Source organism: Dendropsophus ebraccatus, chromosome 14 (assembly GCF_027789765.1).
Source record: "Dendropsophus ebraccatus isolate aDenEbr1 chromosome 14, aDenEbr1.pat, whole genome shotgun sequence".
NCBI lineage: Eukaryota > Metazoa > Chordata > Amphibia > Anura > Hylidae > Dendropsophus > Dendropsophus ebraccatus.
Genome location: NC_091467.1, coordinates 38,101,888 through 38,129,499, shown reverse-complemented (window position 1 = coordinate 38,129,499; position 27,612 = coordinate 38,101,888). Strand labels below are relative to the sequence as shown.

General features: G+C 43.5%; 1 protein-coding gene across 5 annotated transcripts in view; it reads right to left on the bottom strand.

The window, feature by feature from the left end:
- Nucleotides 1-27,612, bottom strand: part of SLC26A11 (solute carrier family 26 member 11) — an 83,725-nt gene that overhangs the window by 23,938 nt on the left and 32,175 nt on the right. For 4 of the 5 annotated variants that reach the window (XM_069953931.1, XM_069953930.1, XM_069953932.1 and 1 more), the window contains exons 9-14: nt 24,238-24,288; nt 23,887-23,947; nt 23,752-23,807; nt 20,613-20,753; nt 14,820-14,947; nt 11,564-11,663 (exon numbers count right to left, since the gene is read on the bottom strand). In XM_069953931.1, coding sequence (XP_069810032.1) covers nt 11,564-11,663; nt 14,820-14,947; nt 20,613-20,753; nt 23,752-23,807; nt 23,887-23,947; nt 24,238-24,288 — 537 coding nt within the window. Of the gene's footprint in view, nt 1-11,563; nt 11,664-12,089; nt 12,174-14,819; nt 14,948-20,612; nt 20,754-23,751; nt 23,808-23,886; nt 23,948-24,237; nt 24,289-27,612 lie in introns of those variants that run through there. The other variant, XM_069953934.1, reaches the window with a different exon arrangement.

The following is a 27,612-nucleotide window of genomic DNA, read 5'->3' as shown; positions in this document are numbered from 1 at the left end:
TAAGAGAGGACATTGGTGATATAGACTGGGACATAGATTTTGTAAACAACACATAACGTAGTAGAAATAAGAAAAAACTAAGCAAAAACAAAGTGGTTAACTAAAGCTGTTAGGGATGCAATAAATTATAAAAAAGGATGTAGTGTCTAGGTCCATATTGTTCCACACACAGGGCCGTTTCTGCCATGAGGCAGACTGAGCTTTCTGCCTCAGGTGGCAGATTCTTTACTCCACTAGGGGGCGGCACAATCCCTCACTTTCACTTTCACCCAGTCTGCAGGCACACCACCAGGCACCTCTGCCTCCTCAGGCCCCCTCTCGGTAGCTCAGTGATTGACAGCCTTGTCACTGGGGACGGCTGTCTCCTAGCTGGCTGGCTGTCTCTGTCGGAGCAGAGAGAAGGGGAGGGAGGCCCAGCACCACAGTAGAGCTGACTGGAAGCTGTGTGCCCTGTCCCCTCCCATACAGCCTCATCTCCTGAGCCCTCCACTGCTGGCCTGGGATGTGACATCTGCTGGAGGAGACAGACACAAGAGGTTAGTGTGTGTGTATACAGTATATATGTGTATGTGTGTGTGTATACAGTATATGTGAGTGTGTATACAGTATATGTGTGTGTGTATACAGTATATGAGAGTGTGTATACAGTACATGAGAGTGTATACACAGTATATGTGTGTATACAGTATATATATGTGTGTGTGTGTATACAGTACATTTGTGTGTATACAGTACATGTGTGTGTATACAGTATAAGGCTGGGTTCACACTATGTATATTTGAGGCTGTATTTGTGAGGCTGTATAGCAACCAAAACCAGGAGTGGATTGAAAACACAGAAAGGCTCTGTTCACATAATGTTGTAATTGAGTGGATGGCCGTCATTTAATGGCAAATTTTTGCTGTTATTTTAAAACAACGGCTGTTATATTGAAATAATGGCAGTTATTTACCGTTATATGACGGCCATCCACTCAGTTTCAACATTGTGTGAACAGAGCCTTTCTGGGTTTTCAATCCACTCCTGGTTTTGGTTGCTATGAGGACCTGACTTGAGGACCAAATACAGCCTGAAATATACGTAGTGTGAACCCAGCCCTAGTGTGTATGTGTGTGTGTGTATACAGTATATGTGTGTATGTATACAGTATATGTGACTGTATACAGTATGTGTGTGTATACAGTATATGTGTGGGTATACAGTATATGTGTGTGTATGTGAGAATATATTTGTGTGTGTGTGTGTGTGTATAAATATATATATTTATATGTGAGTGTGTATGTGTGTGTATCTAATCTGCCCTGTATGTACAGCACATGTGCCCTGTATAAGTATGGAGTGATCTCAGTAGCTGAGCCCAGTCTATGCCCAGGGTTGCCAGCTGCTATCTGTCACCAGTGACTGGCATTCTGTTGTATTATTAGCGCCCCCACAGCGTGTACACATAGTCACCTTGCTGGGGAAGCAATAGAAAATCCCTAGATGCCATAGTTATAGCCGCACACTGTAATAATACCATAAAAATTACTATACACTACTTACATTATTAGTGCAGTGTACTGTAAAAAGATGTAAAAAAAAATTAAAAAGAATCCACTGTTTAAAAAATGCAAATCACTACTTTTCCCTATTTTTCAAAAAAAAATTCTACACAAGAATATATATAACTAGATTTGCATTTCCAGTGAAATACATAGTGCTTGAAAAGAGCACCCCTTTACCAGTGACTTCCTTTTAACTTTAATCCTGGGTGCCGTCCCTTTAAGAGCGACTTGGGTCCCATCCCTTTAAGAGCAACTTGGCTCCCGTCCCTTTAAGAGCGACATGGGTCCCTTTAGTAGCGACGTGGGTCCCTTCGCTCTTAAAGGGACCCAGGTCGCTCTTAAAGGGACCCAGGGATATTTAGCTCTTAAAGAGCCCCAGGTCGCTCTTAAAAGGGCCCCAGGTCGCTCTTAAAAGGGACCCAGGTCGCTCTTAAAAGGGACCCAGGTCGCTCTTAAAAGGGACCCAGGTCGCTCTTAAAAGGGACCCAGGTCGCTCTTAAAAGGGACCCACGTCGCTCTTAAAAGGGACCCAGGTCGCTCGTAAAAGGGACCCAGGTCGCTCTTAAAAGGGACCCAGGTCGCTCTTAAAAGGGACCCAGGTCGCTCTTAAAAGGGACCCAGGTCGCTCTTAAAAGGGACCCAGGTCGCTCTTAAAAGGGACCCAGGTCGCTCTTAAAAGGGACCCAGGTCGCTCTTAAAAGGGACCCAGGTCGCTCTTAAATGGACCCAGTTCGCTCTTAAAGGGACCCAGTTCGCTCTTAAATGGACCCAGTTCGCTCTTAAAGGGACCCAGGTCGCTCTTAAAAGGGACCCAGGTCGCTCTTAAAAGGGACCCAGGTCGCTCTTAAAAGGGACCCAGGTCGCTCTTAAAAGGGACCCAGGTCGCTCTTAAAAGGGACCCACGTCGCTCTTAAAAGGGACCCAGGTCGCTCTTAAAAGGGACCCAGGTCGCTCTTAAAAGGGACCCAGGTCGCTCTTAAAAGGGACCCAGGTCGCTCTTAAAAGGGACCCAGGTCGCTCTTAAAAGGGACCCAGGTCGCTCTTAAAAGGGACCCAGGTCGCTCTTAAAAGGGACCCAGGTCGCTCTTAAAAGGGACCCAGGTCGCTCTTAAAGGGACCCAGTTCGCTCTTAAAGGGACCCAGTTCGCTCTTAAATGGACCCAGTTCGCTCTTAAAGGGACCCAGGTCGCTCTTAAAGGGACCCAGGTCGCTCTTAAAGGGACCCAGGTCGCTCTTAAAGGGACCCAGGTTGCTTTTAAGGGGACCGATTTCGCTCTTAAAGGGACATATTTTGCTCTTAAAGGGACATATTTTGCTCTTAAAGGGACCCAGGTTGCTCTTAAAAGGGACCCATTTCACTCTTAAAGGGACCAATTTCCACGCTTAAAGGGACCCATTTCGCTCTTAAAGGGACCCAGGTCGCTCTTAAAGGGACCCAGGTCGCTCTTAAAGGGACCCAGGTTGCTTTTAAGGGGACCGATTTTGCTCTTAAAGGGACATATTTTGCTCTTAAAGGGACATATTTTGCTCTTAAAGGGACCCAGGTTGCTCTTAAAAGGGACCCATTTCACTCTTAAAGGGACCAATTTCCACGCTTAAAGGGACCCATTTCGCTCTTAAAGGGACCCAGGTCGCTCTTAAAGGGACCCAGGACACTCTTAAAGAGACCAATTTCACGCTTGAAGGGACCCATTTTGCTCTTAAAGGGAACAAGGTCGCTCTTAAAAAGGACCCATTTTGCTCTTAAAGGGACCCCTTTCGCTCTTAAAGGGACCCAGATCGCTCTTAAAAGGGACCCATTTTGCTCTTAAAGGGACATATTTTGCTCTTTAAGGGACCAATTTCACGCTTAACCCCTTAGGGACCAAGCCTGTTTGGGCCTTAATGACCAGGCTCATTTTTCAAAATCTGACCTGTCTCACTTGCGCTTATAGCTCAGTGATGCTTTAACGTATGCTAGCGATTCTGAGATTGTTTTTTCGTAACATATGGTACTTTATGTTAGTGGCAAAATTTGGTCACTGTCTTGTGTGTTTTTTGTGAAAAACATCAAAATATAATGAAAAATTTGAAAATTTTGCACTTTACGAACTTTGAAATTCTTTGCTTCTAAAAAAAAAGGCACATGACAAAAATTAGTTAGTAAGTCACATTATCAATATGTCCTCTTTATTCTGGCTTCATTTCGTAAACATATTTCACTTTTTTAGGGTGTTACGGGGCTTAGAAATGTATCAGCAAATTATCAAATTTTCATGAAATTTCCAAAACTGATTTTTTTTAGGGACCAGTTCTTTTTTTAAGTTGATTTAGGAGGCTTGTATACTGGAAACCCCCATAAGTGACCCCATTTTGGAAACTAGACACCTTAAAGAATTAATCTAGGGGTATAATGAGCATTTTAACCCTACAGGGGCTGGAGGAAAGTATTCACAATTAGGCCGGAAAAAAATGGAAAATAGAAATTTTCCAATAATATATTTGTTAAGATTAAAGTATCTCATTTTCATAATAAACATGAGAGAAAATGCACCCCAAATTTTGTAATGCAGGTTCTCCTGAGTAGAACGGTACCCCATATGTGGGCGTAAACCACTGTATGGGCACACAGCAGGCCTCAGAAGGAAGGGAGCACCTATTAGCATTTCCAGTTCAGATTTTGCTGAAGAAATTTCTGAGCGCCAGGTGCGTTTGCAGAGCCCCTGTAGTGTCAGCAGAATAGAACCCCCCCAAAAGTCACCCCATTTTGGAAAGTACACCCATCAAAGAATACATCTTGGGGTGTGGTGACCATTTTGACCCCACAGGTATTAGAGGAAAGTATTCAAAAGAAGACAGTAAAAATTAAAAAATAGAATTTTTCCAATAATATGTTTGTTTAGTTTGAAATTTCTCAATTTCACGAGGAACAGGGGAGAAAACTCACCCCAATATATGTAAGGCAGGTACTCCTGAGTAGAACGATACCCCATATGTGGGCATAAACCACTGTGTGGGCACACAGCGGGGCTCAGAAGGGAAGGAGCGCCAATTAGCATTTCCAGTTCAGATTTTGCTGAAGAAATTTCTGAGCGCCAGGTGCGTTTGCAGAGCCCCTGTAGTGTCAGCAGAATAGAACCCCCCCAAAAGTCACCCCATTTTGGAAAGTACACCCATCAAAGAATACATCTTGGGGTGTGGTGACCATTTTGACCCCACAGGTATTAGAGGAAAGTATTCAAAAGAAGACAGTAAAAATGAAAAAATAGAATTTTTCCAATAATATGTTTGTTTAGTTTGAAATTTCTCAATTTCACGAGGAACAGGGGAGAAAACTCACCCCAATATATGTAAGGCAGGTACTCCTGAGTAGAACGATACCCCATATGTGGGCATAAACCACTGTGTGGGCACACAGCGGGGCTCAGAAGGGAAGGAGCGCCAATTAGCATTTCCAGTTCAGATTTTGCTGAAGAAATTTCTGAGCGCCAGGTGCGTTTGCAGAGCCCCTGTAGTGTCAGCAGAATAGAACCCCCCCAAAAGTCACCCCATTTTGGAAAGTACACCCATCAAAGAATACATCTTGGGGTGTGGTGACCATTTTGACCCCACAGGTATTAGAGGAAAGTATTCAAAAGAAGACAGTAAAAATTAAAAAATAGAATTTTTCCAATAACATGTTTGTTTAGTTTAAAATTTCTCAATTTCACGAGAAACAGGGGAGAAAACTCACCCCAATATATGTAAGGCAGGTTCTCCTGAGTACAACGGTACCCCATATGTGGGCATAAACCACTGTGTGGGCACACAGCGGGCCACAGAAGGAAGGGAGCGCCAAGCATTTTCAGTGCATGATTTTCCTGAAGAAGTTTCTGAGCGCCAGGTGCGTTTGCAGTGCCCCTGTAATGTCTACAGAATAGAACCCTCCCCCCCAAAATCACCCCATTTTGGAAAGTACACCCCTCAAGGAATTTATCTTGGGGTGTGGTGACCATTTTGACCCCACAGGTATTGGAGGAAAAAATTCAAAACTAGACCGTAAAAATGAAAAAAAATTGAATTTTTTCAATAACATGTTTGTTTAGTTAGAAATTTCTCAATTTCACTAGGAACAAGGGAGAAAAAGCACCCCAAAACTTGTAACTGAGGTTCTCCTGAGTACAATGGTACCCCATATGTGGGCATAAACCACTGTATGGGCACACAGCAGGGCTCAGAAGAGAAGGAGTGTCATTTTAGTTACAGGCAATATGTGGGTGTTTACTGGTTATCTGGGGTGGTAATAGACAATCTCAGGGTGTTTACTGGCTATCTGAGGTGGCAGCAGGCAATCTGTTGGGGTTATGGGCAATCTGGGGTGGTTACGAGCAGTCTGTGCCAATCTGGGGTGGTTACGGTCAATCTGGGGTGGTTACGGTCAATCTGGGGTGGTTACGGTCAATCTGGGGTGGTTACGGTCAATCTGGGGTGGTCACAGGCAATCTGGGGTGGTCACAGGCAATCTGGGGTGGTTACTGGCTGTATGGGGTGGTTATGGGCAATCTTGGGGTGTTTACTGGCTATCTAGGGGTGGTTACTGGCTATCTGGGGAGGTGACGGGCAATCTGGGGGTGTTCACTGACTATCTGGGGATGCAACGGGCAATCTGGGGTGGTGACGGAAAATCTGGGGTGGTGACGGGAAATCTGGGGTGGTTGCGAGCAATCTGTGGTGGTTACAGGCAATTTGGGGTAGTTACAGGCAGTCTGTGGCAATCTGGGGTGGTTACGGGCTGTCTGGAATGGTTATGGGCTATGGGGGGGATACGGGCAATCTGGGGAGATTACGGGCAATCTGGGGAGATTACGGGCATTCTGGGGTGGTGACAGGCAATCTGGGGTGGTTATGGGCTGTCTGGGATGGTTATGGGCTGTCTGGGATGGTTATGGGCTGTCTGGGATGGTTATGGGCTGTCTGGGATGGTTATGGGCTGTCTGGGATGGTTATGGGCTGTCTGGGATGGTTATGGGCTGTCTGGGATGGATACGGGCAATCTGGGGTGGATACGGACAATCTGGGGAGGTTACAGACAATCTGGGGAGGTTACAGGCAATCTAGGGTGGTTACGGGCAATCTAGGGTGGTTACGGGCAATCTGGGGTGGTTACGGGCAATCTGGGGTGGTTACGGGCAATCTGGGGTGGTTACGGGTAATCTGGGGTGGTTACGGGTAATCTGGGGTGGTGATGGGTAATCTGGGGTGGTGATGGGTAATCTGGGGTGGTTGCAGGTAATCTGGGGTGGTTACGGGTAATCCAGGGCACTTGACTTTGGTGACAGGCGTAAAAAAGTGCCGGCACCATTTGGAACAAGCGATCAGTGGTATATAGTATATACCGCTGATCACTTGTACTAGGACCACACCGGGTGGTCACCGATCATTGCCCCATGCTCTCCGCCACCTCCGGCGGAGCTTGGATCATTTTTAGGAATCCATCACTGTGAACAGAGTCTGTTCACAGTGATGACGGCGGCCATCTTGGATCAGATGGCCGCCCAGGGAGGGGAGGGTCAGTGGCCAGGTCACTAGGGTTAATTCTGGGGATGGGGGGACATGTTTTCATCTCCTCTCACTGTGAATTCACGGTGAGAAGAGATGAAAGCGTTCAGCTGCGCTGGCAATGCCCATTACCGGTAGCCGCCTTTATACTGATAATAACGGCGATCACCGGTGAGGGGACTGGCCGGGACTGACCCCACACTCTCCCCCAACCCCTCAGCTACCTCCGATAGCTGAGAGGAGGGGGCTGCAGGCATTACCGGCGCCGCTGCACTATTCTGCACCATCGCCATAAAGAGCTGATGGCAGCAGAATAGACCCCATTAGTGATCGCCGTAAAAATCCGTATCGGCGGTCACTAATAACATAATACATGTATTCTCTGGGTCGCTACGGTTACGGCGATACCACATTTGTATAGTTTTTTTTAACTATTACCGCTTTGGCGCAATAGAAACTATCTTCCTAGCCAAAACCCACAAAAACTGTCCCTGCATTGCAAGATCCATAGCGTTCTCATCTTTTGCGCGACAGAGCTGGTTTTGGGCTTATTTTTTTGCGGGAAGATCTGTAGTTACAGATCATTTCTATTGATACCAAGTTTTATATGTATATGACTTTTTTGATCTCTTTTATGACGTATTTTCTAAAGTGGATTGATAAAATACAGCTATTCTAGTACTGTTTTTTTTATTTTTTTTTTACAGCGTGTGTCGTGCGATATAATTATTGATATAGTTTTATAGATTGGGTTGTTACGGACGTAACGATACCAAATATGTATAGGATTTGTGTTTTTGATCACTTTTATGTGATGTTTTATAGTGTATGGGGAATGTAATGCATCTTTATTATTGGGGGGGGCTGGGGGGGGCTGTGTTGTGTTTGGTGCACACTTTTTTTCACTTTTTTTTTACTTTTACACTAGTGTACATTACTGTACACTAGTGTAAAATACTTAGATCACTGATACAATACATTGCAGTACCTGATGTACTGCAATGTATTGTATCATGCCTCATGCTGACAGGCAATAGCCGCGGCCACCCCTGTCAGCATCAGGCATCTCCATGGTGATCCCGGGGACCTTCATTAGGACCCCGGAATCACCATGGAGACATCGGGACCCCGGACGGCGCCGCGGGACATTGCGATCATGTAAGTGAACCACGGCGCCGTCCGGGATCCACCGGGACCCGTTAGATGCCGCTGTCATGGTTTGACAGCGGCATTTAACGGGTTAAACTGCCCGGAGCGGAGAATCCTCCGCTCCGGGCAGTTACAGGAGGGTGTCAGCGGTCACACTGACCGCTGATCACCCGTCCTGCAGCCGCCGCCGGGCGGTAATTTATTCCGATGCGCCCGTTGTTAAAAGGCGTACGCATCGGAATAAAGCCCATTAGTGGCCGCCGTGAAAAGACAGCATGGCGGTCACTAAGGGGTTAAAGGGACCCAGGTCGCTCTTAAAGGGACCCAGGTCGATCTTAAAGGGACCCAGGTCGCTCTTAAAGGGACCCAGGTCGCTCTTAAAGGGACCCAGGTCGCTCTTAAAGGGAACAATTTCACTCTTAAAGGGACCAATTTCATGCTTAAAGGGACCTAGGTCGCTCTTAAAAGGACCCATTTTGCTCTTAAACGGACATATTTCGCTCTTAAGGGGACCCAGGTCGCTCTTAAAGGGACCCAGGTCGCTCTAGCAACATTGGTCTCTTTAAGAGCGACATGGGTCCCATACCTTTTGGAGTGACTTGGGTCCCTTTAAGAGCTACATGGGACTCTTTAAGAGCGACTTGGGTCCCGTCCCTTTAAGAGCGACTTGGGTCCCTTTTAAGAACGACTTGGGTTTCTTTAAAAACGACTTGGGTCCCTTTAAGAGCGACTGTGGATGTTGTGATACATGCCTGACGAGACCTTAGAGTTCCTATTGGCTGCTATATCTCAGCTATTTGCATATGTGCTGTGATTGGCTGTTAGCGGTTAGAGTGTGGCCATTATTTGCAATGGGCCATTATTTTCTATGGAAAATTCGGGGTCTTTAAACGTAAAATTTCTTAAAAACGACAAATCTGATCGAAACGAAAAATAGATAGCACACCACACACCGCCGAAGGCTTCGAAACGCAGTTTAAACGGAGTCTGTGTGTAAAGCGGTTCGGGAAGAAGAAGAAAGAAGAAGAAAAAAGAAGAAAAAAGAAGAAAGAAGAAGAAAGAAGAAGAAAGAAGAAGAAAGAAGAAGAAAGAAGAAGAAAGAAGAAGAAGAAAGAAGAAGAAAGAAGAAGAAGAAAGAAGAAGAAAGAAGAAGAAGAAAGAAGAAGAAAGAAGAAGAAAGAAGAAGAAAGAAGAAGAAGAAAGAAGAAGAAAGAAGAAGAAGAAAGAAGAAGAACTATGAGGGTATGTTCACACTATTGAATATGTTCGGAAATTTCACGCGGAGACAGTGCGGCAGACTACACTTGAAGTTCCATATGTCCCATTGACTCAATGATATTCTCAAGCTCAATTCTTTGGGCGGACGGCGGATTGAGCTGGAAAATATCATTGAGTCAATGGGACAGGTGGAACTTCAAGTGGAGTCTGCCGCACTGTCTCCGCTTGAAATTTATGAGTGTATTCCATAGTGTGAACATACCCTGAGACTATAGAAACTATATATATCTATAGAAATATCTAAACTAAACAAAAACGGCATTACTTCTCTGCACAATGAACGCTATAAAAAGAATATATACGTGCAATGTATTCATTATTGGTATATATGTGCTATATATTGCTGCTAGTATATATCTATGTATGTATATATCTGTTTATGCAGTTGGCTACAAAGATTTCTTAACTACTATTCGTTAATTTTTTTTTTGGGGGGGGGGGGGGGGCGCCATTTCAATTCTCGCCTCAGGCAGCAAAAAACCTAGAATCGGCCCTGTCCACACATAACCTTGAGGTGTCTATTTCAGGTCTGGCTGACAGTGGTAATCCCAAATATCCCTATGGTAATCTCACAATTTTGGTAATTTGGAGTGGATAAGGTCTATGCAGAAGGTCATAGAACCCAAGGCACTAAGCAGTTTTTTAACCATTGGAAATAGTTTATAGAGACACACTACCAACCACAAGAGATAAAGGGACTAAAGGCCCTATTACACTAGACGATTATCGGCCGTTACAGCCGATAATCATCTGGTGTAACAGAAGACAACGATCAGTCGACATAAACAATGTCGGCTGATAGTTGCTGTTGTTTGCCTTTCAACATCTTGAAAGACAAACGACCAGGATAGCAATGATCTGCTGCCGTCGCTCCGTTGAATAGGAGCAGTGGCAGCAGGCCGCTACTATCTTCTATGGGCTGCCCGGAACACCCTGTTCCCCCCCCCCCCCCCCCGGCTCTCACCCGCTCGCTGCCAATGCGTGTAATAGTGCCAGCAGCAAGAGGGGAACGAGGAGCAAATGAGCGGAGACAGCGCTAGATTGCTCCCCAATATCGCCCAGTGTAATAGGGGCTATAGTCTATTCATTTAGATGTACAGAAGGGTACTGCCAGAATGATTTGGCTAAATAAATTGGGCTCTTTACGACTTCCCTCTGCTAGACGACCTGAACACAGACAATTTGATGTAAATGTAAATATTTTGTAGACACTGTTACCCGAGTTAAGGTACCTAGACAGATTATCAAGCTTGGGACTATTTAGTTTAGACAAAAAAAACACATTATGTGCAATCTGTTCACAATGTACAAATAATTGAATGGAAAGTATGGAGATCTTTCTAGTGATCTTTTTACACCTCGGCCCGTAACCATGACAAGGGGGCATCCTCTAGGCTTAGAGGAAAAGTTTTTACCACCAGCACAGACACAGATTCTTTACTGTAAGAGCAGTGAGACTGTGGAACTCTCTGCTACATGATGTTGTCATGGCTGATTCATTAAAGTTCAAGTGAGGCCTGGATATTTATACCTGCTCCAGAGCAGGTGTAAATTTTTTCACAATTCCTGTGCCAAGCTCAGGTCCCGCCAGGTTTGCTAAAAGGTGTGCACCTCGTAGTGAATCCTGCAGGGCCTAAATTAAGACCGGTGTACGAGTATGTCAGTCTTAATAAATGTCCCCCTTAGAACCTTAGTCTCCTGATTAGAGATGAGTGAACCTTGAGCATGCTCGAGTCCATCCGAACCCGAACTTTCGGCATGTGATTAGCGGTGGCTGCTGAAATTGGATAAAGCCCTAAGGCTATGTGGAAAACATGGATATAGTCATTGGCTGTATCCATGTTTTCCAGACAACCTTGGAGCTTTATCCAAGTTCAGCAGCCACCGCTAAATAAAATTGGGAAATACTGGTTTGTAAAAAAAAATATTCATGGCTACAACTCCAACAAGCCAATTTGTGTTCATATAAGCAGTTATGTTGCTTTTCTTGCTCAAGATTATAAAGTTACAAAACAAACATAATTACAATCCAACACAAAAACATATGAATAATCCCACCTATACTTGTATTTACCTATACAAGATTTTTCATGAATTGCATCTCTTAAATATTCCACAGTTGGAAAACTAAGACCACTCATAATCATTAATGTAACACCATTTGGTTCAATTACCTAGGAAAGAAAACAGAAAAGTAAAAAAACAGCATAAGGGTGCCCACACACAGTTTTTTTGTGGCGTTTTTCTGGCTGCTGCTACTAAAACACAAATGCGTTTCCTTTTTTTTTTTTTTTGGGGGGGGGGGGGGGGGGGGGGAGGGTGTAACTTTGTGTTTTATGTAACTTTGTGTAACTTTTTCGGCTTGTTGTTTGGACCCGAACATGAACTTCATTGCTTAAGTCCATGTTCAGGTCCAAATGCTGACATGAATGCATCCGCTCTAGAAAGGAAGGGGTAAGTGACCCCTTCCTTGCTGGGGTGACCTCCAGACCTGTCACAGAGTTGTTAAAGGGTGGACTGAGGGGGTGGGGTTTTAAACTGACAGTATGGCCCCAAGAGGGTTAACAACCCCCTGTGGGCCATACTGATCTCAACTTGAGGGGGGGGGAACCTACCCTCCCGGTGTCCTCCCGATCTTCTGCCGACAATCAGCCAGCCAAATCAGTGGCTGAGGCAGGACATGCCTGACGTGACAAAAGTTAATTTTTAAATGACAGAAATGCTTTAAAAATGATAAGAATCACAGACATCAAATTTTGAAGTATGAGACAGAGACAATGGAGCTGCTGGAGATAGCTGACTGACTGACTCTGCTATCTCCAGCAATATACAACAGCGACATACAGTTGTGCTCAAAAGTTTACATGCCCTGGCAGAATTTATGCTCTGTCATCTTTTCAGAGAATATGAATGCTAACAAAAACTTTTTTTCCACTCATGGTTGTCAAACTACTTTATTCTCTCATAATAAAAACCAAAAACATCCAAATCGAACTCTTGGGCCACAAACATAAACGTTACATTGGAGAGGTATCAACAAGAGCTAAGATGAAAGGAACACCATTCCTACTGTAAAGCACAAGGAGGATCACTGATGTTTAGGGGATTTGTGAGCCACAAAGGCACAGGAAATCAAAAGGCCAAGTCAACATGTCATTGGCTACAGCAGAAAAAAAATGAAAGTTCTGGAGTCGCCAGCTCAGTCTCAAGACTTCAAGCTGTCATTGATGTTAGAGGAGGCAATGCACGGAATTAAGAATTGGGGTATGTGAACTTTAGGTCAGGGTCATTTGGATGTTTTTGGTTGTCATAATGATTTTAAAAAGAAAAAACACAGTAGTGACAATAAATGGCTTCACCGAACCACTAACCATGAGTGGAAAAAAAAAAAACTGTGTTATCATTCACATTTTCTGAAAAAAAAAAAGAACAAAAAAGCAAAAATTCAGCTGGGGTATGTAGATTTTTGAGCACAACTGAACACTCCATGAGTCGGGTCCCTGTTCTCAAGATTGCATTGGTCCCTGATCACATATTATAAATATTTATTTACATTTATCCCTATCCTATGAATAAGGCAAAAGTTATTGGTGGCTGGAATACCCTTATAACAGTATATATTACTATACAATCTGTCTCTAAAGAAATATATATTATATATATATATATATATATATATATATATATATATATATATATATATATATATATATATATAGTGGTGCCTTGGATTACGAGCATAATTCATTCCGGGGCTGTGCTTGTAATCCAAATCCACTCTTAAACCAAAGCAAATGTTCCCATAAGAAATCATTGATATGCAGACAATTGGTTCCACACCCCAAATATAATGATTTTTTATTCTGAATAACATGTAAAAACAGATGAAACAAACATTTAGAAACAGCAGAATCTGTGATATTATAAGTTACTGTACAGTAATGGAGGGGATGGGGAACACAAGGGTGGACAGAGACTGCATGGAGCATGAAGAAATGAGCAGGACAGATGTGGGCACATACATGCAGCACTCTCTGTCCGGGGAGAGAGGGGTTACAGCTATGGAGAGATTACCTCCACAGTCCTGTCCCCTGATGTGAGCCCCAGCCTGAAGTGGATCTGCTAGGATTTGGAAGGTAAGGGAGACTTCCTGGGTCAGAGTACAGTGCTGTAGACCCCACTATGCAGACCATGCCCCTCCTCCACTCGCCCTCCAACCCAGTACAGGGAGCTCTTAAACCAAAGCAATGCTCTTAAACCCAGTCACAATTTTGAAAAACTCTGAGCTCAAAACGCTCTTAAACCAAGTTACTCTTAAACAAAGGTACCACTGTATATATATATCTGTGTATAATTGTTTTAGGTCCTGAAAATTTCAAAATTGGAATGCCTATTTAGGCTGGGTTCACACTACGTAAATTTCAGTCAGTATTGTGGTCCTCATATTGCAACCAAAACCAGGAGTGGATTAAAAACACAGAAAGGATCTGTTCACTCAATGTTGAAATTGAGTGGATGGCCGCCATTTAGGGGTAGTGCGGCGGTAAACAATTATTCACAGAATAACACACATTACAAAGTTATACAACTTTGTAATGTATGTTATGTCTGTGAATGGCCCCCTTCCCCGTGTCCCACCACCCCCACCCGTGTACCCAGAAGTGTGGTGCGCTATACATACCTGTCACGTGCCGACTAGTCTCCGATCTTCAGTCAGCGATGTCATCTTCGGACGTCCGGGCCGCATCCCTCCGAGTGTCCTGAGTGCCGGCCGCCCTCTTCAGCGTCATCAGATGCTCAGCCGCGATTGGCTGAGCACAGTTATGCTCAGCCAATCGCGGCTGAGAAGCCGATGACGCGGCAGAGGGCGGCCGGCACTCAGGACGGACGGAGGAATTCGGCCGAAGACTACATCGCTGACTGAAGATCGGAGACGAGTCGGCACGTGACAGGTATGTATAGCGCACCACACTTCCGGGTACACGGGTGGGGGTGGGGGGACACGGGGAAGGGGGCCATTCACAGACATAACATACATTACAAAGTTGTATAACTTTGTAATGTGTGTTATTCTGTGAATTGTTTACCGCCGCACTACCCCTTTAATGGCAAATATTTGCTGTTATTTTTAAACAATGGCTGTTGTATTGAAATAATGGCATTTATTTACTGTTATATGGCGGCCATCCACTCAATTTTAACATTGTGTAAACAGATCCTTTCTGTGTTTTTAATTCACTCCTGGTTTTGGTTGCAATATGAGGACCACAATACTGACTGAAATATATGTAGTGTGAACCCAGCCTCAATGTAAAAATTATATGTCTTACCTTAATCTTAGGCCTTGCAATTGAAAAGCAAAGGATGATCAGTGAAACAAGAATACCAACAAGGATTCCATACTGTATTTCCCAGAATGAAACAAGAAAGGTGGTCAAGAAAGGTATCAAGTCTATTTCTGAAATAAAAAAAATCCAAGTGGTGAATTCTGAGGCAGTGGTTCACTGTAGTCTTAGGCCCGGTTTACATTCACCCGGCAATCCAGCAGGGTTTTCCTCAGATGCAGGAGAAAAGCGCTGGAGCAAAATGGATCTTTGAACTGATCCCATTTACTTCTATGGGACAATTTAATGCTTTTGGCGCCAACTGCTTCTGCAGAACTTTCGCATAGTTTCTCCCCATTAGGACTCATAGGGAGGCATGTATCAAGTGGCGCACAGGGCATTTTCTGGCGCAGAGACCCCACTTGCGCATAAATTTAATCGCAAACGCTTGTTTTGCGAATAATTTATTTGCAAGTGGCCTCTGCCACAGAAGCGGGGGGGGGGGGGGCTAGTGAAACGTAAGCCTAGCTCTGTCCGCAGGGACAGGCTCCTTGCACATGGGATTTATGTAGAGGCAGCGCGCTTCTTCTGGCATTAAGGCCATACGTTAGAATGCTGCGGCGATTGCCCCCAAAAGTTATACAAATTACCGATGTACAGGAAATGCACATAAAGTACTTTTTTCCCTGCACTTATTACTGCATAAAGGGTTTACTTCCTGGTTAAAATGGTGATGTCGACCCAACTGATGTCACGACCCAGAGCTGTGTGGTGGCTGCTGGAGACAATGATGGCAGAGGGATGCTCAGTACCCTGTGTCCCTCAGTGTCCCCCTGCCATCATCCTCTCCAGCAGCCACAGCCCGCACAGTTCTGGGAGTCAGGTCGTGACATCTCCATTTTATCCAGGAAGTGAAGCCTTGATGCAGTAGTAAGTGCAGGGACAAAAAGCACTTTAGGGTAGCTTCACACGTACCGGATCTGCATCAGATTTCACGCTGCGGGTTTGCAGAAAAATCCGCTGCGGATCCATGTAGTGTGAAGGTCTTTGGGTTACATGACCCGGCTCCCAGCCGCTTTGAAGCATGTGTTACCTGCTCAGCGCCGCAGCTGTGTGTGAGGCTCCTGGGAGCTTTACTGCAGCCGCGGCACCGAGCAGGTAATGTATGCTTCGGGCCAGGGCTGCGGGCGGAGGAGGGTTAAAAGGGGCCGGCTTACATATCCGCAGTGGAATGAAAATTCAGCTGGAGATATATAACTCATAGACCTTTACACTACATGGATCCGCAGCGGATTTCGGTACGCGTGAAGCTTCCCTTATGTGCATTTCCTGCAATAAGTGTATATTGGTAATTTGTATAACTTTTGGGGGGCAATACAATACTTTACGCTGCTTGTTTGGCCAACAAACACTATAGTGGCTCAGTGGATAGCACTGTAGCCTTGCAGACATGGGGTCCAGGGCAACATCTGTAAAGAGTTTGTATGTTCTCTCAGTGTTTGTGTGTCTTTCCTCCGGGTACTCCAGTTTCCTCCCACACCCAAAACATACAGATAGGCGAATATACACTGTGAGCCCTATTGGGGACAAACTGTGTGAAAGTTCTGCAAAATTAGTTGGTGCCATACAAATAACAGTATTATCCTCATCATCCTGATCTTCTTCTGTGCCTACAATTTCATACTTGAAGCCATCTGAAAATAAAACACTGTCAGACTCCATTAAAAGAAACAGATTGCTGAACTCAGGGAGACCAGCCAAACGACAACACTGCCGGCTGCTAGTGAAAGCGCTCAATGCAGTGAAGTCCTAGGTGCATTGCCCCCTGGGAAACATGAATATGCAAAAGAGGAGCCCGTGGAGCCTCATTGAAAAGTCTCAAACACAGGACTAGCCAGATATCCCTCTGGGAAGGACCCAGCCAAGGGGCAGCTCCTGTTAGGAAACCACCAAAACCACCATGTTAAGTGGCCCTATAAGTCAATGTAATGACTTATAGGGCCACTTGAGACTTTTCAATGAGGCTCCACGGGCTCCTCTTTTGCATATTCATGTTTCCCAGGGGGCAATGCACCTAGGACTTCACTGCATTGAGCGCTTTCACTAGCAGCCGGCAGTGTTGTCGTTTGGCTGGTCTCCCTGAGTTCAGCAATCTGTTTCTCTTATGGCTCTACTAGGCATTGCTCCCACCTAGCCAGAATGCTGCTCCACACTGATGAGGGGCAACACCCCGAAACAGCTGTATGTGGATGGTTACCTAGCCTTGGTTTATCCCTTGTCATTACATTGACTTATAGGGCCACTTAACATGGTGGTTTTGGTGGTTTCCTAACAGGAGCTGCCCCTTGGCTGGGTCCTTCCCAGAGGGATATCTGGCTAGTGCTGTGTTTGAGACTTTTCAATGAGGCTCCACGGGCTCCTCTTTTGCATATTCAAGACTCCATTAAAGGGGTAGTGCGGCGGTAAAAAATTATTCACAGAATAACACACATTACAAAGTTATACAACTTTGTAATGTATGTTATGTCTGTGAACGGCCCCCTTCCCCATGTCCCACCACCCCCACCCGTGTACCCGGAAGTGTAGTGCATTATACATTACCTGATCCATACGCCATCTTGTGCCAAACGTCATCTTCGGCAGTTATGCTCAGCCAATCGCAGCTGAGCAGCTGATGACACGGAAGAGGGAGTCCACCACTCGGGAAGATCGAAGGTGTTCGGGCCGGCAGGCCGAAGATGACGTTTGGCACAAGATGGGGGATGCGTGTCGACACGGATCAGGTATGTATAATGCACTACACTTCCGGGTACACGGGTGGGGGTGGTGGGACACGGGGAAGGAGGCAATTCACAGACATAACATACATTACAAAGTTGTATAACTTTGTAATGTGTGTTATTCTGTGAATAATTTTTTACCGCCGCACTACCCCTTTAAAGACTGCATCACATAGCCATTTTGCCCTAGATGATGGTACTGTAAAGTGGGAGCACTGTACAGTGGTTTTACAGTATGGAGCAATAGGGCAGTGTATGCGTTCGGCTTCAAAAGGTTTTTTCAAACATCCAACAAAAAAAAAAAAAAAACAACATTGCATACCAGAATGTCAAGAAAAGAAAAAAGAATCAGGAATATATACTCATAAATACAGGGGAAACTCCCAGAAGTGACCCCATTTTGGAAACTATTACACTACTTATAGAAGTCATCAAAAAGGTGTAAGGAGCATTTGAGGTAAAGCTTCAAAAACAAAAGTTTACATTTTTCCAAATACAGTGGTGACTTGGCTTACGAGCATAATTCATTCCGGGACCATGCTTGTAATCCAAATCACTCTTAAACCAAAGCAATTTTTCCCATAAGAAATGCAGAAAACTGGTTTCCCACCCCAAAAATAATGATTTTTCTTTTTATTCTGAACAACATGTGAAACAAATGAAACAAATATTCAGAAACAGTAAGTCAGTGTACATTATAGCAATCAGCATGTGGAGTATAATGTAAAGTGCATAAACCTGAAAAACAGCAGCATTTTTTAGATACAGGATGGAACTGCAGATCCCCATAATGCAGTAGCGTAGTACAACAAGCTAAAATAGAGAAGCAGGGCTGCTGTCAGATGTCTGTGTGGTCACAGCAATGGGAAAGGGGTGTGTGTTCAGCATGGACCAATCAGGAAGTGAGAAGCACAGAGCTGTGCAGGAGGACAGTGACAAATTTTTGTATACAGCAGTGTGAGCGGCTGAGCGTAAGTGCAGGCACAGTATAGCAGCAGTGTGTATAGCTGAATATGAGTGCAGGCATATTATAGCAGGAATGAAGAGGATGGGAAGCACAAGGGCTGACAGAGACTGTGGGAAACATGAAGGATTGAGCAGGACATATGTGGGCACATAGAGGGGTTACAGCTATGAAGAGATAACCTCCACTGTCCTGTCCCCTGATGTAAGCCCCAGCCTCAAGTGGATCTGCTATGATTTGGAAGTTGAGGGAGACTTTCTGGGTCAGAGTACAGTGCTGAAAACCAAGCTTTGCAGACCTTACACCCAGTACCGTGATCTCTTAAACCAAGTTACAGTGCTGAAAAACTGTAAGCTCTTCTTGCAAAACCAAGTTACTCTTAAATCGAGGTACCACTGTAATATGTTTGTGCAGTTATAGTGCCCCATGGTATGAATATAGCAGAAACACCCCAGAAGTGACCCAAATGTGAATACTACACTTCTCTGAGAAGTTATCTAGGGGTGTAGTGATCATTTTGATCCACACTCGCTGGTGTTTCCCAGAATGTCTTGCGCATTAGATTGTGGAACTGCAATTTTTCCCCAGATATGCAATTTCAGTGCGTCATATGCTGTGTCCCACTTGTGTCCCTAGAGAACTGCATCCCATAAAGGCAGGCCGCATTTAAAAATGTAATAGGGACCTGTTTATGGAAAGGTAGTTCTTGGCTGTGCATGTTTGGCCAAAGATTGATAATTTTAGTTGTAGGTTTGTCCAGATTCCAATGCCTATATTGGGCCTCTGGATTTGTATCTGATAACCACAATTTTTTTTTGTTTTTCATAAGATGGAGCTTGCTTTTTTGTGGGGAGATGAAGTCTTCATTGGTACTATTTTGGGCTACATGCGTTATTTTTTGTTCACTTCTTATTACATTTTTCAGTGGTTGAGATTAACGAAAAACTTAACAAAAACAGTAATCCATACACAGTATTCTATGTTTTTTATGTTCTGGAGTATACTCTGCAGTATAAACTTTATCCTTATTCTGTGGATTGTGGATTGGTACAACTATGGTGATACCAGACTTATAAAGTTTGTGTTTTAATGCCTTTGCACAATACAATCAATAAAAATAAAACCTTTTTTTGCACATTTTTATTCTGTGGCTGACTGAGGACAGGACATATTCTTTAAAGGACGGACTGTAGTTTTTTGGTACTACTTTTGCCATACATGCAACCTTTTGATCATTTTTAGTGATTTTTTTCAGAGGCAAAGTGACCAAAAACAGCAATTCTTGCACAGGGAATTTTTATTTATGGCGTTTAACAACAAGTTAAACGACAGGTACACTTTAAGGACCCATTGGATTTTAAATGTACTCTATAGGTGAGGGGGGGGGGTTAAGCAATTCTAATTGCAACTGTATGTACACTCTTTCATAAATCAGTTAAGCTGGACATACAGATAAAGTGGGTTCTCCGACAGTATGTTAGTACAGCTTATTTACTGTATAGTTCTACAACTATATACAACTATAGCTGTAGTTATAAAACTTCCTTGTTTAAAGGAGTCTACTCAGCTGCCAAGAATACATTTCAGCACTGCTGAGTCCCCGCTTACTTCCTAGTTCAGTGGGGGGGGGGGGGGGGGGGACGAGGACGGGATGCAGCAAAGCTGAGCTAAATCAGCTCTACATCACTGTGTCTGCCACTGAGGTTACACATGTCTCAAGGGACAATCCAAGCCCAGGAGATGTGTGTGACCTCAAAGGGAGACAGTTGAGGGGCGTAAGGCAGTGAAAATCTATACTTACTGCTCCCAAGGATCCCGGCCACTCGAGTGCATCGCAGCTCGACCACCGCTCTCAGACCAGAGAGCAGTAGGCGAAAACCTAGGCAACAAGCTATCAACAGAACAGGAAAAGGAGCAATTTTGCTAATATAAAGCATATTGAAAATTGCTTTCTTTTGCATTCCCTATTACCTAACAAAAGTTTAGTACAAGGAAATAAAGGGAAAGTCTTACTAGTGCCATAGACATGAGGCTATTTTGTAAATCATTACTTACTTTTAACTTTCCACAATGTTTTGCAGATTGTCAAGTCAAACATAGGAGCCACAGCACAGATGATAACTGCAGCAAGAGCTGCTTTGGGAATGTAGAAGAATAGAGGAGTGAGGTATCCAAGTGAAAACAGCACCAGCAGTCCTGCAAAACAAAACAAGTATTATCCACCCTATACAGTGGTACTTCAATTCTCAAAATGCTCGGTTCTCAAACTGCTTGGAACTCAAACAATATTCTCAAGGAAAGTTTGCTTTGGTTCTCAAGCTATTTTTGGGCACCCAGTCTTGAAGTACTTGGTATCTGAACGTTTTTGCGAGTGTGGATGGTGGGTTGTACCTGGTGAGTTTAGCACTGGTGAGGCTTCACATGCAGTACAGTGCTGTATTTGACTGCTGGAGTGCATATACAGTACAGTAGTAGTGCTGTGATGGGGGGGGGGCTGTATACAGTAAAGGATAAGTGAGGAGTTAGTGGCTGCTGTACTATAAATGCTGGTTTTGTTGAATGTTTCTTGTGTATAATGTCCTGTTCAGTATAGTACTGTTCTGTAATGTACTGTAGAAATTAAACTGGGCACTGTACAATGTAATATTTGGCAACTGTAGATAATTATTGGTTGGTGCTGGAACCAATTAAAACACATTTACATTATTTCCTATGGGAAGACACTGCTCGGTTCTCAAACTGTCTTCCGGAACAAATTGATGATAACACCAAAAATCAACTATTTTATTGTTTGGTGTTATTTTTTGTTTATGTCTAATGGCATGCGAGATCAATAATTGTTTATTTAAAAAAAAAAATTCAGACAATTCCGCATAAGGCAATATGAATTTTTTTCCCCATCTTTATTTTAAAGATAGGAAAAGGATTTAAGGAAAAAGGATAAAAAGGAAAAAAAATAGGATTTAAAGTTTTTTTTTACTTTTAAAAACTTTTTTCCCACATATTAAAGTCTCTCTAGGGGACTATAACATGCAATCACTAAATTGTATATACTGATCAATGATATGCTTCTGCATAGCACTGACCAGTCAAATTGGTGCTCTGCCTGAGGCCAGGATTGCATGCAACAGAAGTCAAGTAAAATCCTCCAGCTGCCCTAGCAACTGATTCTTTGCCGCGGGGGTGTCGATCAGAGCTCCGACAGGTTTGGTACCTGTCAGGGCTCTCTGAGCATGCTACGATCAATATTAATTGCAGCATGCACAAAGGGGAAGTTCGGCCCAAATAATTTTAAGATATGTTATTGCCCAACAAAAGTTATTTTCTCTTCACTTACTACAGCATGGCGTGTTCAGGTCTCTGTAAAGTTGGTGATGTCACGTCACATAAACTGCCAACTTCTGCTGCTCCAGTCTGTCTCACAGCTGCAGCAGCAGTTGACAGTTTATGTGACATCATCAACTTTACAGAGACCTGAACACGCAATGCTGTAGTAAGTGAAGGGAAAATGCATTATAGTTGCATTTCCCATAATAAGTGTCTAGTCCTAATTTTCATAACTTTTGTTGGGCAATAACATATCTTAAAATTATTTTGCCTGGACTTCCGCTTTAAGCATGGGATCCCACTCTTCTCGAAGGACGGGCCTCAGGTCATTGAGGTTCTGGGGTATAAAATTTGTAGCCTTTACACAATGAATCAGCTAATCTCATAGATTTTCAATGGGATTCCGATCTGGAGTAAGTGCAGGCCGTTCCATTTTAGGAACCCCAGTCTTCAGCAACAGTTTCCTAATGATGCGACCTTGATGAACTGCAGCACCATCGTCTATGAAGATTAAAGGACAACTCCCATGAAAAACTTTTTCCCAGTAATTGAAGCAAATTACAAAGTTATATAACTCTGTAATGTGCTTCAATCACCTATCTGCCTCCCTTCCCTGTCTTTTCCCCCCCTCCACCAGGAAGTGTAAGAAACTCACACAGACCTAATTACTGTCGTCACCAAGCTCTTCTCTCAGCTTCTTCTTGTGACGATGAGTCATCAGCAGGAGGGCTGCTCTAGCTCCTGTTACACCAGCCTCCCCCTCCCCTGCCTTGTCAGGTGACTCTGCTTGCTCACCTCCAATTGGCTGAGCAAGTGCAAGTCATGTCACTTGCTTATCTGCTCTCCGTTACAGACTCCCACCCCATAGGCAGCTCCCCCCTCCCCTCATACTCTCTCCTGCTGCCGAGTGGACTCAGTGAGTGAAGGAGTCCTGTCACTTGTTCATCTTCCCTCTATGACAGACCCAGTCTTATCTCTCATCTGCTGCCCTGACCTGATTAGGGACGGCCATCCTGCAGATGTCACTTTGCTATGTACACTACATTGCAAAGTGAAAGTATGTGTGTGCAGCTTCAGTGCAGGGGCTGACAACCTGTGTGATTATACAGCAGCCTGACTGAAGAGAGAGAGAGGGGGTCATGTTTAGTGTATGATGGGAGTTGAAGTGAATTGAGGGGCAGGCACTTGCAACGTCACAGCAGCCAAAGTGCATCATGGAAAGCTGAAACCAGGAAGTAAGGAAGAAATGAACACCAGGACTACAGATCAGGCGGTATGCAGACGGTGGGAAATTCAAACAGTAACAGCTCAGGAGGGATGATAAGTATATAAACTATGTTTCTGATTGTTTTTTTTCTTAGCACAGGAGTTGTCCTTTAAAATACCCTCCCTCCTCTGCAGACCCCTGTGCCGTCAGCATCTTGAGGGCCCCTACTGTAATAGCAGAAATTAAATTACTTGCGCAAAAAGGTTTACAGATGCAAATTTTTAGGCCATATTGTCTAGCCCTAATACATATAGTATAAATTTGCTTTGTATGCATTTAAATCAATGTAAAAATGTTTCTTTTTGTTTGTTTAGCAAGGTCATACTAACTATACAGGTCCATTGCCACTCCAATGCTTCCTGGGTGCTCAACTCTAAAGAAATTCAGGGAGAAGAGACTGACAGGGAACCCAGAAAATGTCAGAACTGCAGACAGGGATCCTAGAGTATGACTTCTATTTTTTACTTTTCAAAAGGCTCAGAATGTGGACAAAAAGAGATCAAAAAGTATCCCCTTAAAAAAACACTATTAACTTTGTTACATCACTATGCAGTATAGAAGACAGATACATAGAAAGACTAAGATATTTTGTTGACTCACCTGTGAGGATGCCACCTGCTGGAGTATACACTCCAGTCTGTGAATTAAGTGCTGTTCTAAAAAACAACAACAAAATCAAAACAAGAAATCTCTCCATAGGCTTACATTATATAGACACACTACTGATTTTCTCACCTCCCAAAGCTTCCTGTGACAGGATACGCAGAGAAGAAAGAGCCCCACAAATTTGTGAGACCTATAAGAAAGAACACAATAAAAATTTACAGATATAAACCCATATGGAACTCGCTCTAAACCGCACTTTTAGTTAGTGTCACACACATACACAAAAACAAACTTAAAAAGGACCAGTTCCACCAAAAATTTTAATGCAACATGCACAGAAAACGTCAATTATTTTTAGATTTCTGCGGTACTGTGCAATTAAACAACATAAATATGTTACACACAATATAAAATATATAAAAGTAATTTAGTACAGTTCATACCATGGCCATGGATAGCAAAGTAAATTATAAAGGTTACCTATTGCAAGCAACTCCTGGTTTGTATTGATTCTGTAGTTATTCTGAGATGCTGCAGAAACAGACAAAAAAAAAAAAAAAACCTTAAAAAAAAATAGCACACAATAATGCACATATATTTCATACTTTGTGTATAAACAAAACTCCATCCAAACCAAGAATGCACTTTTTAGGAACTGTATGAACAATAGTCTGGTAAAGAGAAGCCAGGAAGCCACTTAGAAAAAGGAGGATAGGTCATCAATGGTCAACTGCCAGGGATTCAAAAACTGGCACCCCTGCCGATAATCTGTGTAAAGCTGTTTACATGTACTCCATTACTGTAGTAGTAGTAGTAGCAGCAGCAGCAGAACAATGAACTACAACATAAAACATGCAATGCTGCAGTTCCTCAAGATCTTCAGATCTAAGTAGGTAATGAGAAAACAGGGAGGGGCTAATCCAGTATAAAAAGTGATATAGTATCCATAAAGTCAAGGGCATCTGAAGGGTCCACAGAAAAACAAACTATAAATTCAGTTTTAGCTTCATGGATACCCAAGTGGAATGAATAGTCCAAGGGATATGTGGCTCCACATTCCCCGATTCTGTCTAGGAGCTGCTTCATACTTCATCCAGGATCATTGATACTTTGTCAAATTCAATAGGACCACTCTGCTATGCACTTTGCATAATAGAGTACTTCAGTGGGAAAAAAGGAAATGCCAGATATAATCTTGAAAAAGGGGGCCAGCAACTAATGTGCAGCCTAAGGCTGGGTTCACACGCTGTAACTGTGCGGCTGTATTTTTTATGCGGCTGTAAATGTGCGGGTGAAACTCCGGCCGTGGGAAAAAATAGACATGCGGCTCAAAACATACGGTCATTTACTTGGAAATCTGGTTCAACTAAAAATAACAAATAAAATGTTAAGAAAGTGATGCAAACACCTCTGGATGCATCTGGGAAAGCAGGGAACACAGTTTACATGAATCGCTATTACCGGGGTTTGCGATCCTCTGCACTATAGCCGATGTCTCTCATGGTTAATATATTGAATTAATAAAACACATTTTCTGTCTAATAAAGTCCCTTTTATTGTTCAATAATTAAATGTAAACGATTCCATCATTTTGCAATTAAATATACTGTTAAAATAAATATATATATAAATAAATGTATATTTATATATATATTTATTTTTTGACAGTATATTTAATTGCACAATGATGGATTCGTTAGAATTAAATTATTGAACAAAGAAACTGTATTTATTTCAACGAAAATGTGTTTTATTAATTAAATATTAATTAGTACAGGAAGCTCTATAAGCCGTTAATTCATATGCCGGCAATAGAGCATTCTGTACTAATCATCACTTTACTTTAATTAAAACATCAAATGTTTCTTCTAATTATGTTATGACAATAGCATTATTAGAAGAAACATTTAGAATTATATGTGCGCTCAGCTGATTGGCTGTTCGGCTGAGCGCACATATAATGAGCCAGTCCGCAGTACAGTCACTTCATTGTGCTGCGGACCAGCGAAGAGACAACATTGGGGTGAGTATAGAGCTCTCCCCACCCCCTCCCCAGCACTGCACCCCTCCCAGCAAGGAAGGGGGGTCACTTAACCCCTTCCTTGCTGGGATGGGTGCAGTCTGACATCAGTCTGGCCCCCAGGGGGTTAAGGGGGATGCAATACATCCTCCCTTAACCCCTTGGGGGTCAGACTGTAAGCAGCGATCTGTAAAGATGCTGCATACTGTAAGGAGCACAACACCGCTCACAATGATGGGTGTTGTGCTCCTGTTTGTGTGTTTCTCCCTTTTTGTTTTTCAGATATCGGTATCCTGGGGATTACGTCGGATTCCATGGACTACGTCGATGACCAGCGGTTGTTCTTTGAATTTTTTTAATAAAATGGTCAATGAGGGGTGTGGGGGTGTTTTTATTTGAATAAAAAATATTTTAAACTTGTGTCTTGTCTTTATTTCTTTACTTTATAGACTTAGTAGTGGAAGCCGTCTAATAACCGGAATCCATTACTAAGTTGGGGCCTAGTGTTAGCCGGTATAAAATGGCTAACACTAACCCCCTATAATTACCCCAGTACCCAATGCCACCAGGGGTACTGGGAAGAGCCGGGTGCCAGTGGTCCCGGAGCGTCAATATTGGCGCTCCTGGACCGGGCGGCAGCAGGCTGGTAAGATTTAGGCTGGGGAGGGCCTAAAACAATGGCTCTTCCCACCCTGGTGTTACCAGGCTGCTGTCGTTTGGTTTTTAACCCGGCTGGTTATAAAAATAGGGGGGACCCTATGCGGTTTTTTTTAATTATTTATTTATTTAAAAAAAAAACGCATAGGGTCCCCCCTATTTTTATAACCAGCCGGGTTAAAAACCAAACGACAGCAGCCTGGTAACACCAGGGTGGGAAGAGCCATTGTTTTAGGCCCTCCCCAGCCTAAATCTTACCAGCCTGCTGCCGCCCGGTCCAAGAGCGCCAATATTGACGCTAAGGGACCACTGGCACCCGGCTCTTCCCAGTACCCCTGGTGGCATTGGGTACTGGGTTAATAATAGGGGGTTAGTGTTAGCCATTTTATACCGGCTAACACTAGGCCCCAACTTAGTAATGGATTCCGGTTATTAGACGGCTTCCACTACTAAGTCTATAAAGTAAAGAAATAAAGACAAGACACAAGTTTAAAAAAAATTTTATTCAAATAAAAACACCCCCACACCCCTCATTGACCATTTTATTAAAAAAATTCAAAGAACAACCGCTGGTCATCGACGTAGTCCATGGAATCCGACGTAATCCCCAGGATACCGATATCTGAAAAACAAAAAGGGAGAAACACACAAAAAACACACAAACAGGAGCACAACACCCATCATTGTGAGCGGTGTTGTGCTCCTTACAGTATGCAGCATCTTTACAGATCGCTGCTTACAGTCTGACCCCCAAGGGGTTAAGGGAGGATGTATTGCATCCCCCTTAACCCCCTGGGGGCCAGACTGATGTCAGACTGCACCCATCCCAGCAAGGAAGGGGTTAACTGACCCCCCCTTCCTTGCTGGGAGGGGTGCAGTGCTGGGGAGGGGGTGGGGAGAGCTCTATACTCACCCCGATGTTGTCTCTTCGCTGGTCCGCATCACAATGAAGTCACTGTGCTGCGGACCCGCTAATTATATGTGCGCTCAGCCGAACAGCCAATCAGCTGAGCGCACATATAATTCTAAATGTTTCTTCTAATAATGCTATTGTCATAACATAATTAGAAGAAACATTTGATGTTTTAATTAAAGTAAAGGGATGATTAGTACAGAATGCTCTATTGCCGGGAATATGAATTAAGGGCTTATAGAGCTTCCTGTACTAATTAATATTT